At 41.0% G+C, this 13,902-nt stretch overlaps 1 protein-coding gene across 6 annotated transcripts in view; it reads left to right on the forward strand.

The window, feature by feature from the left end:
* The window catches only part of rptor (regulatory associated protein of MTOR, complex 1), a 442,693-nt gene that overhangs the window by 369,280 nt on the left and 59,511 nt on the right, over positions 1 to 13,902 (forward strand). For 4 of the 6 annotated variants that reach the window (XR_009818028.1, XR_009818029.1, XM_061988411.1 and 1 more), the window contains exons 27-29: positions 1,344 to 1,458; positions 1,542 to 1,666; positions 7,281 to 7,409. Coding sequence is in view for 4 of the 6 variants with exons in the window: in XM_061988411.1 (XP_061844395.1) it covers positions 1,344 to 1,458; positions 1,542 to 1,666; positions 7,281 to 7,409 (369 nt within the window). In the remaining 2 variants the exon portion in view is untranslated. The remainder of the gene's footprint in view (positions 1 to 1,343; positions 1,459 to 1,541; positions 1,667 to 7,280; positions 7,410 to 13,902) is intronic. The other 2 variants (XM_061988412.1, XM_061988414.1) reach the window with 1 other exon arrangement.

Raw genomic sequence — 13,902 nt, forward strand, 5'->3', positions numbered from 1 at the left:
CTGTGATGGCATAATTCGAGAGTACCATGCAATGTAAACACGAGAGTACTTCTCAACGTAAACCAAACAGAAGCAACGGAAGTTGTCAACTTTGCAACTTTCTCGCTAAATCTAGAATCTTTCAACTCCTTAGTGACTTTCTCTCTCAAAAGCGATTATCGACAAATCTAGCAACTTCTTTGGATGTTTGGAGACATTAAAGCACGTAATATTCTAATGTCCGTAGCGTACAAGCGGTGCTGCTGTGAACTTTTCCTCACAGGAAGTAGGTCCCCTGTCGACCGATTGTTAACAAAAACAGACCTTTTTTGTTAACATGTTAAAGGTGTTTTAATAAATATACAAGTATGTTTAAAGCATATAGATTCCCTTCTTTCATGAAGACAAGAATATAAGTTGGTGTATTACCTGATTCTGATGACTTGCATTGATTGGAATCATATAGTATTTACAGTAGTGCGGATAAGTTCCACAACTTCGGCTTTACTATACACTGTGGAGGGAAGAAAAAGTCCTCTTTTCCTTCCAATACTATATAATATTAGCTGGTTTATAGCTCCTTATTTGTCCAGTGTCCATACTCCCTTTACAAGAAATACATTGAAGGCAAACTCCGCATCTTACGAGTCTGTGTGCTCTATTTATCTGATACCCTTATTTTGTTAGCGCAGGCAGGATGGATCAGCACTTTTATTGTGAAGACAGGAAGTTTGTTAATGCCTGGCTGGCGATCAACCGACATACCCTTCGCGAACGACCTAATGGGCACCCCGGAAATAGATGTTATATAGATTGGCAAATGAAAATGAAATTCAAATTTTTGACATTGCAGTGTTTTCCCTCTTGCTACGTCGTGCCCAAAACTGAATATCAACATAGTCCCTGCATCCTTCAATGTGTTTGTATGCAGCCCTCACTGTAAAAAGATGTGGAATTCAGTAAACTTTAATATCTAATTCCCAGTATGTTACTAATATCCTCTTTGAAACTCATCATTCGCTCATTCAAATCATAAATCTCCCTGTTTATGGTTGAAGGGGTCTGTTTACAAGTCTATGTGACCTTGGACTCGCTTCATCAACGAGATACTGTGATTGATTTCAAAGTTTTGCCGCAGCAGAGGGTGTGGGCTCGTCTTTTATTAAATCTTGCATAAAAAGGAAGAAATCTTACCAAATAATTGTGATCATTCTGGACATAAAATGACCATTGGTTTTGTTGTAATGTTCCCTCAAGTCTTTCTTCCGGTACACTCTGGTTTTAGTATTGTACTTTATTGCTGTGTATTACTTGTTGTAATTAGTTTAGTATAGAACTCATTTGTCATGTATGTTCTCCTCCAGGTGTTTCTCGGCTCGACGATCAAATATTCATTAATCGCAATCCCGGAGTACCTTCTGTCGTCAAGTTCCACCCGTTCAACACCTGCATAGCTGTGGCCGACAAAGACAGCATCTGGTTCGTGAAGCAAAGCACAAAACACAACCCGATACTAACGATCCGACCTGTAAGATTGATGGATTGTTTCTTGTCTGGCGCAGCTTTTGGGACTGGGAGAAAGGCGAGAGGCTGGACTACTTCTACAATGGCAACCCTCGCTACACCCGCATCACAGCTATGGAGTATTTGAACGGACACGACTGCTCATTGCTGCTCACTGCAACAGGTAGAAACATCATTTGTTTGGCATTACTGCATACTTTAACACACCAACTCTCAGGTTTGATCATATAAACGTGTTCCCCTGTACCTCTTGGGTACACGGGATCACGCTCCTTTGTCAACAAACCCCAACTCTGCTCCGTATCAAAGCCTGGTATTCTCAAGAGTTATTGTGTCGCTGTCCTTAGATTACTGCAACGACATGTTTAACACAACCTCTAATTTCAAAAACAGCTTGAATGTGCCAAATAAAATATCGTGAACTAAAGGCGTGACTGGGCCCCCTTCACATTTTAAGTCCAGAACAATTGGCTGCTGTGAACGCTTCCCCTCGTCTGGCACAATAGAAAGGTTAAAATATAAGGCCCGGCATGATTCCGTGTACGTGCACATTGTAAGTGAAGTCATACAAAACCCAAAACCAGTGAAGTTGGCACGTTGTGTAAATATGAAATAAAAACATTGCAAATCATTTAAGTTAAAGTACCAATGATTGTCGCACACACACTATGTGTGGCGAAATTATTCTCTGCATTTGACCCATCACCCTTGATCACCCCCTGGGAGGTGAGGGGAGCAGTGAGCAGCAGCGGTGGCCACGCCCGGTAATAATTTTTGGTGATTTAACCCTTGATGCTGAGTGCCAAGCAGTTAGGTAATGGGTCCCATTTTTATAGTCTTTGGTATGACTCGGCCAGGGTTTGAACTCACAACCTACCGATCTCAGGGCGGACACTCTAACCACTCGGCCATTGATAATGGTTATAAATGATAATGATAATACATTTTCAACTTCTATTCAATTGAATAGACTGCAAAGACAAGATACTTAATGTTCGAACTGAGAAACTTAATTTTTTTCTTGCAAATAATCTTTAACTTAGAATTTGATGGCAGCAACACTTTGCTAAAAAGTTGGCACAGGGACATTTTTACCACTGTGTTACATGGCCTTTCCTTTTAACAACACTCAGTAAACATTTGGGAACTGAGGAGACCAATTTTTGAAGCTTTTCAAGTGGAATTCTGTCCCATTCTTGCTTGATGTACAGCTTAAGTTGTTCAACACTCCGGGGTCTCCGTTGTGGTATTTTAGGCTTCATAATGCACCACACATTTTCAATGGGAGACAGGTCTGGACTACAGGCAGGCCAGTCTAGTACCCGCACTCTTTTACTATGAAGCCGCGCTGTTGTAACATGTGCAGAATGTGGCTTGGCATTGTCTTGCTGAAATAAGCAGGGGCGTCCATGATACCGTTGCTTGGATGGCAACATATATTGTTCCAAAACCTGTATGTACCTTTCAGCATTAATAGTGCCTTCACAGATGTGTAAGTTACCCATTCAACTTTGCGCCTATAAAAGAATGGTTCTCTTCCTCTTTGGTCCAGAGGACACGACGTCCACAGTTTCCAAAAACAATTTGAAATGTGGACTCGTCAGACCACAAAACACTTTTCCACTTTGCATCAGTCAATCTTAGATGAGCTCGGGCCCAGCAAAGCCGGCGGCGTTTCTGGGTGTTGTTGATAAATGGTTTTCACTTTGCATAGTAGAGTTTTAACTTGCACTTACAGATGTAGCGACAAACTGTAGTTACTGACAGTGGTTTTCTGAAGTGTTCTTGAGCCCATGTGGTGATATCCTTTACACACTGATGTCGCTTTTTGATGCAGTACCGCCTGAGGTATCCAAGGTCACAGGCTTTTAATGTTGGTTTTCGGCCTTGCAGTGATTTCTCCAGAGTCTCTGAACCTTTTGATGATATTACAGACCGTAGATGGTGAAATCCTTAAAATCCTTGCAATGGCTCGTTGAGAAATGTTGTTTTTAAACTGTTAGACAATTTTCTCACGCATTTGTTCACAAAGTGGTGACCCTCGCCCCATCCTTGTTTGTGAATGACTGAGCATTTCATGAAAGCTGCTTTTATACCCAATCATGGCACCCACCTGTTCCCAATTAGCCTGTTCACCTGTGGGATGTTCCAAATAAGTGTTTGATGAGCATTCCTCAACTTCCTCAGTCTTTTTTTTCCACTTGTGCCAGCTTTTTTGAAGCATGTTGCAGGCATCAAATTCCAAATGAGCTAATATTTGCAAAAAATAACAAAGATTACCAGTTCGAACGTTAAATATCTTGTCTTTGCAGTCTATTCAATTGAATATAAGTTAAAAAGGATTTGCAAATCATTGTATTCTGTTTTTATTTACCATTTACACAACGTGCCAACTTCACTGGTTTTGGGTTTTGTAGAATGACAGTAATGTGATCTCTTCTCAAAAGTTATTTTGGAAAACTGACAGTATTCATAATAGAAATACAATACAAAGTCAAAATGTGCTCATCGGCCACAACTTTCACGGGCCTAACAAAGAGATGTCCTTGGGGTGGTATAGCTCGGTTGGTAGAGTGGCCGTGCCAGCAACTTGAGGGTTCCAGGTTCGATCCCCGCTTCCGCCATCCTAGTCACTGCCGTTGTGTCCTTGGGCAAGACACTTTACCCACCTGCTCCCAGTGCCACCCACACTGGTTTAAATATAACTTAGATATTGGGTTTCACTATATAAAAGCGTTTTGAGTCACGAGAGAAAAAGCGCTATATAAATATAATTCACTTCACTTCACTTCACACTATGCCAGTACTTCTCTCGCAAGTCATTAAAGGCCTACTGAATTGCGATTTTCTTATTCAAACGGAGATAGCAGGTCCATTCTATGTGTCATACTTGATCATTTCGCGATTTTGCCATATTTTTGCTGAAAGGATTTAGTAGAGAACATCGACGATAAAGTTCGCAACTTTTGGTCGCTGATAAAAAAGACTTGCCTGTACCGGAAGTAGCAGACGATATGCGCGTGACGTCACAGGTTGTGGAGCTCCTCACATCTGCACATTGTTTACAATCATGGCCACCAGCAGCGAGAGCGATTCGGACCGAGAAAGCGAAGATTTCCCCATTAATTTGAGCGAGGATGAAAGATTTGTGGATGAGGAAAGTGAGAGTGAAGGACTAGAGGGCAGTGGGAGCGATTCAGATAGGGAAGATGCTGTGAGAGGCGGGTGGGACCTGATATTCAGCTGGGAATGACTAAAACAGTAAATAAACACAAGACATATATATATACTCTATTAGCCACAACACAACCAGGCTTATATTTAATATGCCACAAATTAATCCCGCATAACAAACACCTCCCCCCTCCCGTCCATATAACCCGCCAATACAACTCAAACACCTGCACAACACACTCAATCCCACAGCCCAAAGTACCGTTCACCTCCCCAAAGTTCATACAGCACATATATTTCCCCAAATATATACGGCGTGGCGCAGTGGGAGAGTGGCCGTGCGCAACCCGAGGGTCCCTGGTTCAATCCCCACCTAGTACCAACCTCGTCATGTCCGTTGTGTCCTGAGCAAGACACTTCACCCTTGCTCCTGATGGGTGCTGGTTAGCGCCTTGCATGGCAGCTCCCTCCATCAGTGTGTGAATGTGTGTGTGAATGGGTAAATGTGGAAGTAGTGTCAAAGCGCTTTGAGTACCTTGAAGGTAGAAAAGCGCTATACAAGTACAACCCATTTATCATTTATAAAGTTACGTACGTGACATGCACATAGCGGCACGCACGTACGGGCAAGCGATCAAATGTTTGGAAGCCGCAGCTGCATGCGTACTCACGGTACCGTGTCTGCGTATCCAACTCAAAGTCCTCCTGGTAAGAGTCTCTGTTGTCCCAGTTCTCCACAGGTCAATGGTATAGCTTGACTGTCATCTTCCGGGAATGTAAACAATGAAACACCGACTGTGTTTGTGTTGCTGCAGTCGGCCGCAATACACCGCTTCCCACCTACAGCTTTCTTCTTTGCTGTCTCCATTGTTCATTGAACAAATTGCAAAAGATTTACCAACACAGATGTCCAGAATACTGTGGAATTTTGCGATGAAAACAGACGACTTAATAGCTGGTCACCATGCTGTCCCAAAATGTCCTCTACAATCCGTGACGTCACGCGCTGACGTCATCATACCGAGACGTTTTCAGCAGGATATTTCGCGCAAAATTTAAAATTGCACTTTAGTAAGCTAACTTGGCCGTATTGGCATGTGTTGCAATGTTAAGATTTCATCATTGATATATAAACTATCAGACTGCGTGGTCGGTAGTAGTGGCTTTCAGTAGGCCTTTAATGACAGCCGTTACCTTGCACAACATATGAAGGAACATCGATTCACGACTTTTAAATGGTTCTTGATCAGGGTTGGTTAATCGAAGAGTTTGAAGCTAATTTTGCCATTAAAAAAAACAATGTAAACATGAATAAAGGGTTAGAGCCTTGAGAAAAGTTCATATTTTAGTAAAAATGTTTACACTTTTGAACTCAATATAAAGCACTATACAGTACAGTATATGAAACAAACAAGGGGCTGATGGATCAACTATCCCTTTATTCACAGAGTCAAAAAACAACAACTAACTGAACTATCCTACTTAGGCACCCGCCTTGGTTACACACACCCACACACACACACACTCACGCACACACACACACACACACACACACACACACACACACACACACACACACACACACTGTTACCAGCCCTCTGGGGCACTCACTGTTTGAAAACACAAAACTCCTTAACTTTAACAGCCAAGGTACAACAATGATTAAGAATAGAAAAATTGAATCCACTCTAACTTGTTGGTTAATCTTCTTTGTCTGCGGCAGGGCGATGGGCGGTGAGGATACTTCCTGAATGTTTCAAACCACACATTGCTGGAAAAACAATCAATGAGCAGTAAGCACCAGATAGATATTGATCAACCCGCCCACAATGGACGTGCTGCCAGGCACAAAATGGCTGCCTTGCTAGCACACAATGGGTGGACGAAACGTTCGTACGCGGAGAGAGGCTCGGTCTGCGTTTTGTAAATTGAAAAGTTCATACCATGTGGGGTTTGTAAATCGAGGTTCTACTGTAATCAGAATGACAAGTCACAGAAATGTCAATAAAACATCAGAAGTGTTGTGGCTTGTGCAGCCCTTTGAGACACTTGTGATTAAGGGCTATATAAATACACTTTGATTGATTGATTAATTGATTGATTGATTGAAGTGATGCTGCAGGGAAATACTGTAGGTGGTGGCATGAAAGCTCTGAGTGAGCGCCAGAAGAGGATATAACAGGTGGAGCACGATACAAACAGCCGAGTGTGAGTGCGCCCTAAGAATAATGCCTGCATTTCCTCTCATGCCTTCTGAAAGTTGGATAAAAGCGCCAAGATTAATGACTTAAATTCAATCTCATCAAAACGTAATGTGACTCCATCAGCCGCGCTCCAAAGGACATCGACGAGGACATTAGTTATACTAAAAAATATATATCTAGTGTTTAAAAGTGAGAGTGAACCGCTAAATGTAAATCAAGTCCAGACTTTTATGGGCTGTAATAAGTTCTGAGCGAGAGTGTGTGGACATGTTTTATGTGGGCCTGTGTCTTTGCTGGGTAAGCCCGGCAGGACTGGTAACACGACTCTATTCAAAGTTCTCATCCAACCATTACATCGCAGTCATGTCGAAAAATGGTTTACGTTTTATTCTTTTCCAGACGACGGTGCCTTGCGTGTTTGGAAGAACTTTGCTGACCAGAAGAATCCGGAAATGGTGACGGCGTGGCAGGGCCTGTCTGACATGCTGCCCACCACCAGAGGTCAGCCCTCCTCCACCAGCACTCACAGTAAAGACCATTGTTTTATCTTTCCCCACCCAACCATAGTTCTTGTTGTACTTGGTATCCGTCTGCTCACTCACACATTCGCACTTTTTCCTGACTTGTTCCTACTAATTCAAATGCATTTTGCTTGTTCCAATGCAAACAAAAAGCATACATTTGGAAGGATTTTCAAACACAAGTTTGCAGTAAGAATGGGCTCTACTGCAAATTTTGGTATTACTCCAATACCAACTACAAATCCTGTTTCCATATGAGTTGGGAAATTGTATTAGATGTAAATATAAACGGAATATAATGATTTGCAAATCCTTTTCAACCCATATTCAATTGAATGCACTACAAAGACAAGATATTTGATGTTCAAACTCATAAACTTTATTTATTTTTTTGCAAATAATAATTAACTTAGAATTTCATGGCGGCAACACGTGCCAAAGTAGTTGGGAAAGGGCATGTTCACCACTGTGTTACATGGCCTTTCCTTTTAACAACACTCAGTAAAGGTTTGGGAACTGAGGAGACACATTTTTGAAGCTTCTCAGGTGGAATTCTTTCCCAATCTTGCTTGATGTACAGCTTAAGTTGTTCAACAGTCCGGGGTCTCTGTTGTGGTATTTTAGGCTTCATAATGCGCCACACATTTTCAATGGGAGACAGGTTTGGACTACAGGCAGGCCAGTCTAGTACCCGCACTCTTTTACTATGAAGCCACGTTGATGTAACACGTGACTTGGCATTGTCTTGCTGTAATAAGCAGGGGCGTCCATGGTAACGTTGCTTGGATAGCAACATATGTTGCTCCAAAACCTGTATGTACCTTTCAGCATTAATGGCGCCTTCACAGATGTGTAAGTTACCCATGTCTTGGGCACTAATACACCCCCATACCATCACAGATGCTGGCTTTTCAACTTTGCGCCTATAACAATCCGGATGGTTCTTTTCCTCTTTGGTCCGGAGGACACGACGTCCACAGTTTCCAAAAACAATTTGAAATGTAGATTCGTCAGACCACAGAACACTTTTCCACTTTGTATCAGTCCATCTTAGATGAGCTCAGGCCCAGCGAAGCCGACGGCGTTTCTGGGTGTTGTTGATAAACGGTTTTCGCCTTCCATAGGAGAGTTTTAACTTGCACTTACAGATGTAGCGACCAACTGTAGTTACTAACAGTGGGTTTCTGAAGTGTTCCTGAGCCCATGTGATGATATCCTTTACACACTGATGTCACTTGTTGATGCAGTACAGCCTGAGGGATCGAAGGTCACGGGCTTAGCTGCTTACGTGCAGTGATTTCTCCAGATTCTCTGAACCCTTTGATGATATTGCGGACCGTAGATGGTGAAATCCCTAAATTCCTTGCAATAGCTGGTTGAGAAAGGTTTTTCTTAAACTGTTCAACAATTTGCTCACGCATTTGTTGACAAAGTGGTGACCTTCGCCCCATCCTTGTTTGTGAATGACTGAGCATTTCATGGAATCTACTTTTATACCCAATCATGGCACCCACCTGTTCCCAATTTGCCTGTTCACCTGTGGGATGTTCCAAATAAGTGTTAGATGAGCATTCCTCAACTTTTTCAGTCTTTATTGCCACCTTTCCCAACTTCTTTGTCACGTGTTGCTGGCATGAAATTCTAAAGTTAATGATTATTTGCAAAAAAAAAAAAAATGTTTATCAGTTTGAACATCAAATATGTTGTCTTTGTAGCATATTCAACTGAATATGGGTTGAAAATGATTTGCTAATCATTGTATTCTGTTTATATTTACATCTAACACAATTTCCCAACTCATATGGAAACGGGGTTTGTAAATACAGGACCGGTATCGCCAACACCGATAGTGGTGGCGATGTTTTTTACTTCAAATTTTTCAAGGTTATTGAATGATTTAATTTGTTTGCTATTTATGAATAAGTCATAGGTCACATTGAGCACATTCACTTCCTCGGTGCTGAGCTCGGACTGCTATGAGATCTGCGACAGTTGTAGTCTGTCGTTCCAGTCCAGGGATGATGGTGTGAAGCAGTGTTTTCCAACCTTTTCTGAGCCAAGGCACATTTTATTCATTGAAAATATCCTGAGGCACACAACCAGCAGAAATCATTGAAAAATGAAACACAGCAGCCGATATTGACAGTAAAAAGTCATTTTCACAATTGTTGAATATGAATTCAAACCATAACCGAGCATGCATCACTATAGCTCTTGTCTCAAAGTAGGCGTACTGTCACCACCTGTCACATCACTCCATGACTTATTTTGCGATTTTTGACGTTTTCCTGTGTGTCGTGTTTTAGTTCTTGTTTTGCGCTCCTATTTTGGTGGCTTTTCCTGTTTTGTTGGTATTTTCCTGTAGCAGTTTCATGTCTTCCTTGAACGCTATTCCCCGCACGTGCTTTGTTTTGGCAATCAAGACTATTTAAGTTGTGCGAACGCTATATTTCTTTGTGGGGACATTGTTGATTGTCATGTCATGTACGGTTGTACTTTGTGGACGCCTTCTGCTCGACGTCTTTGCTGTCGTCCAGCATTCTGTTTTTGTTTACTTTGCAACAAGTTCAGTTTTATTTTTGTTTTGCATAGCCATTCCTAAACTTCAATGCCTTTTCTTAGCGGCACTCGCCTTTTGTTTTTTTTGGTTTAAGCATAGGGTACCTTTTTACCTACATATTCCCACATTTTGTGATCACGACAAACCATGTTCCCGACATTTACAAAGCAATTAGCTACCTGCTGCCACCTACTGATATGGAAGAGTGTTACATGGTTACTCTGCTGAGCTCTAGACAGCACAGACACTCAACAATCGCATATTATTTGCGGATTATAATTACTGTTTTGCAAAAAACATTTCTAACCCAATTAGGGGAAATTACATAATCTCCCACGGCACACCAGACTGTATCTCACGGCACACTATTGTGCTGCAGCACAGTGGTTGATAAACACTGGTGTGAAAGGTAAGGTATTACCTCTGTTCCTCACAGCTGAATGTATGCGGTAATTTCAATTTGAAACGCTTGGACTCTTAAACCCTGGGCTTGAGAGGCTTGCTAGAAAAGACAAAATAAATAAGGTCTACATGGATGGTATTGATGTCAAAGAAAATGGATGTGGTGTAGAGGATTACTGGAGATGTGGAATGTACACACTGTACACTACTCTGAAAAATGTATTTAGTCTTCAGGTGAAGTTTGCAGAGTATAAAAATTAACCTGAAATTTTTGATTGAAAGAAACAGCTGTTTTAAATGTGTCCACCGGATGTCGCAATAGCAATTCTTTGTATCGATGATGCTACTACATATGTACAAAATAAACCACATGATGCATGATCAGTCGAGGAAAATGATCAAACTACATAAGTAACATCCTGTAATTTGATTTTGATATACATTTTTTTTATCTTGATAGATTGAAAATTAACACCAATGAGTTGACTCATGAACATTATCACACAATTTATGCAAGAAATATAAAAACTGACAAATTAAGATAGAACACAACATGTAAGTGTAAAAAAAACTAACAACAACATTCTGATTTGTACATTTTCAGAATGTGCTAGTTCTATTTTTAAACAAAGAAAAAGTTGTCTTTATTTTTAAGTTATCGTGTCGTGATTTTACCAGTCCGGCCCACTTGGGAGTACATTTTTCTCCATGTGGCCCCCCATATAAAATGAGTTTGACACCGTTGCACTACACCCTTTACAGTTTAACTTAATTTGACCTTCCTTAAAAAAAATGTACGCACATGTCCAACTATGCAATGTTTTACAACATTTTGTTCTACAAACCCCGTTTCCATATGAGTTGGGAAATTGTGTTAGATGTAAATATAAACGGAATACAATGATTTGCAAATCCTTTTCAACCCATATTCAATTGAATGCACTACAAAGACAACATATTTGATGTTCAAACTCATAAACTTTATTTTTTTTTTTGCAAATAATAATTAACTTATTGCATGGCTGCAATACATGCCAAAGTAGTTGGGAAAGGGCATGTTCACCACTGTGTTACATGCCCTTTCCTTTTAACAACACTCAGTAAACGTTTGGGAACTGAGTAGACACATTTTTTAAGCTTCTCAGGTGGAATTCTTTCCCATTCTTGCTTGATGTACAGCTTAAGTTGTTCAACAGTCCGGGGTCTCCGTTGTGGTATTTTAGGCTTCATAATGCGCCACACATTTTCAATGGGAGACAGGTCTGGACTACAGGCAGGCCAGTCTAGTACCCACACTCTTTTACTATGAAGTCACGTTGATGTAACACGTGGCTTGGCATTGTCTCGCTGAAATAAGCAGGGGCGTCCATGGTAACGTTGCTTAGATGGCAACATATGTTGCTCCAAAACCCCTTATGTACCTTTCAGCATTAATGGCGCCTTCACAGATGTGTAAGTTACCCATGTCTTGGGCACTAATACACCCCCATACCATCACAGATGCTGGCTTTTCAACTTTGCGCCTATAACAGTCCGGATGTTTCTTTTCCTCTTTGGTCCGGAGGACACGACGTCCACAGTTTCCAAAAACAATTTGAAATGTGGACTAGTCAGACCACAGAACACTTTTCCACTTTGTATCAGTCCATCTTAGATGAGCTCAGGCCCAGCGAAGCCGACGGCATTTCTGGGTGTTGTTGATGAACGGTTTTCGCCTTGCATAGGAGAGTTTTAACTTGCACTTACAGATGTAGCGACCAACTGTAGTTACTGACAGTGGGTTTATGAAGTGTTCCTGAGCCCATGTGGTGATATCCTTTACACATTGATGTCGCCTGTTGATGCAGTACAGCCTGAGGGATTGAAGGTCACGGGCTTAGTTGCTTACGTGGAGTGATTTCTCCAGATTCTCTGAACCTTTTGATGATATTACGGACCGTAGATGGTGAAATCCCTAAATTCCTTGCATTAGCTGGTTGAGAAAGGTTTTTCTTAAACTGTTCAACAATTTGCTCACGCATTTGTTGACAAAGTGGTGACCCTCGCCCCATCCTTGTTTGTGAATGACTGAGCATTTCATGGAATCTACTTTTATACCCAATCATGGCACCCACCTGTTCCCAATTTGCCTGTTCATCTGTGGGATGTTCCAAATAAGTGTTTGATGAGCGTTCCTCAACTTTATCAGTATTTATTGCCACCTTTCTTTATCACGTGTTGCTGGCATCAAATTCTAAAGTTAATGATTATTTGCAAAAAAAAAATGTTTATCAGTTTGAACATCAAATATGTTGTCTTTGTAGCATATTCACCTGAATATGGGTTGAAAAGGATTTGCAAATCATTGTATTCTGTTTATATTTACATCTAACACAATTTCCCAACTCATATGGAAACGGGGTTTGTAATTAAAACAGATTAGAGTACACCTAACTTTTAGTGAGTAGTATATATATTCCTCTTTGCTGCACCTCTCAAGCTCTTCATCATACAGGATGTCTCTGTACATTGCTGCATTTATATTTCCCTCTATTCTGACTAGTATTTCTGTTCCTGCTGCTAAAAAAAACATCCCCACAGCATGATGCTGCCACCACCATGCTTCACTTCACAGGAACGTCTTGGATGGAAACCAATGCTTCCCATCCAACCAGATGGAGCTTGAGAGGTGCTGCAAAAGAGGAATGGGCAAAACTGCCCAAAGATATTGTAGGTGTGCCAAGTTTGTGGCATTGTATTAAAAAATACTTGTAATTGCTGCCAAATGTGCATCAACAAAGTATTGAGCAAAGGCTGTGAATACTTATGTACATGGGATTTTTTAGTTGTAATACATTTGCTTAAAAAAAAATTATTGTCATTTTGGGTATTCTCTATAGAATTCTGAGGACAAAATGAAAACAAAAAGAAAAGCCTTATTCCAAAATGGAATAAGGCTGTAACATTCAAATGTGGGGGAAAAAGTGAAGCGCTTTGAATAATTTCCGGTTGTGAGCAGGTCTACTCTATAGTCATTTCCATCAGTCTGCACCAATATAACTCTCTGCTGCTCCCCGTTGGCAGCTGTCATATCATGTGACACATGTCATTGAATAATTCATCAGTCATAACTGACATGCCTGTTTAACTGTCGGCTTGCTTTAAGATCATTGTTGTGGGTGTTGTAGGACTGTATATAGTTTGTGTGTCACTTTAGACTGGCATTATGTTTTTTTGGGGTGTTGCTGTCGTGTTTAACGTGCATTTGACACCTCGCCGCAATTTGCTCAGGTTGGGACGTTGGCAAATGTTTTTTAAATGTTTGCACCGGTGTGTGACATCCACAGTGCAAACTGAGTTGGAAAGAAGCCATCTTATGTATTTGATTTACTCTTGATGCTTTTCTGCGCCTGTGTCTGTTAGCATAAGGTCACTTATGTTCACTTCAACACGGGGTTGTCCAAACTTTTTTTCACTGAGGATCACATACAAAAACATTAAAGGATGCAGGGGTAACTTTGTTACATCGTGTATATCAGGGGCCCCCAAACTACGAATC

The sequence above is a fragment of the Nerophis lumbriciformis genome, linkage group LG27 (genome assembly GCF_033978685.3).
Source record: "Nerophis lumbriciformis linkage group LG27, RoL_Nlum_v2.1, whole genome shotgun sequence".
NCBI lineage: Eukaryota > Metazoa > Chordata > Actinopteri > Syngnathiformes > Syngnathidae > Nerophis > Nerophis lumbriciformis.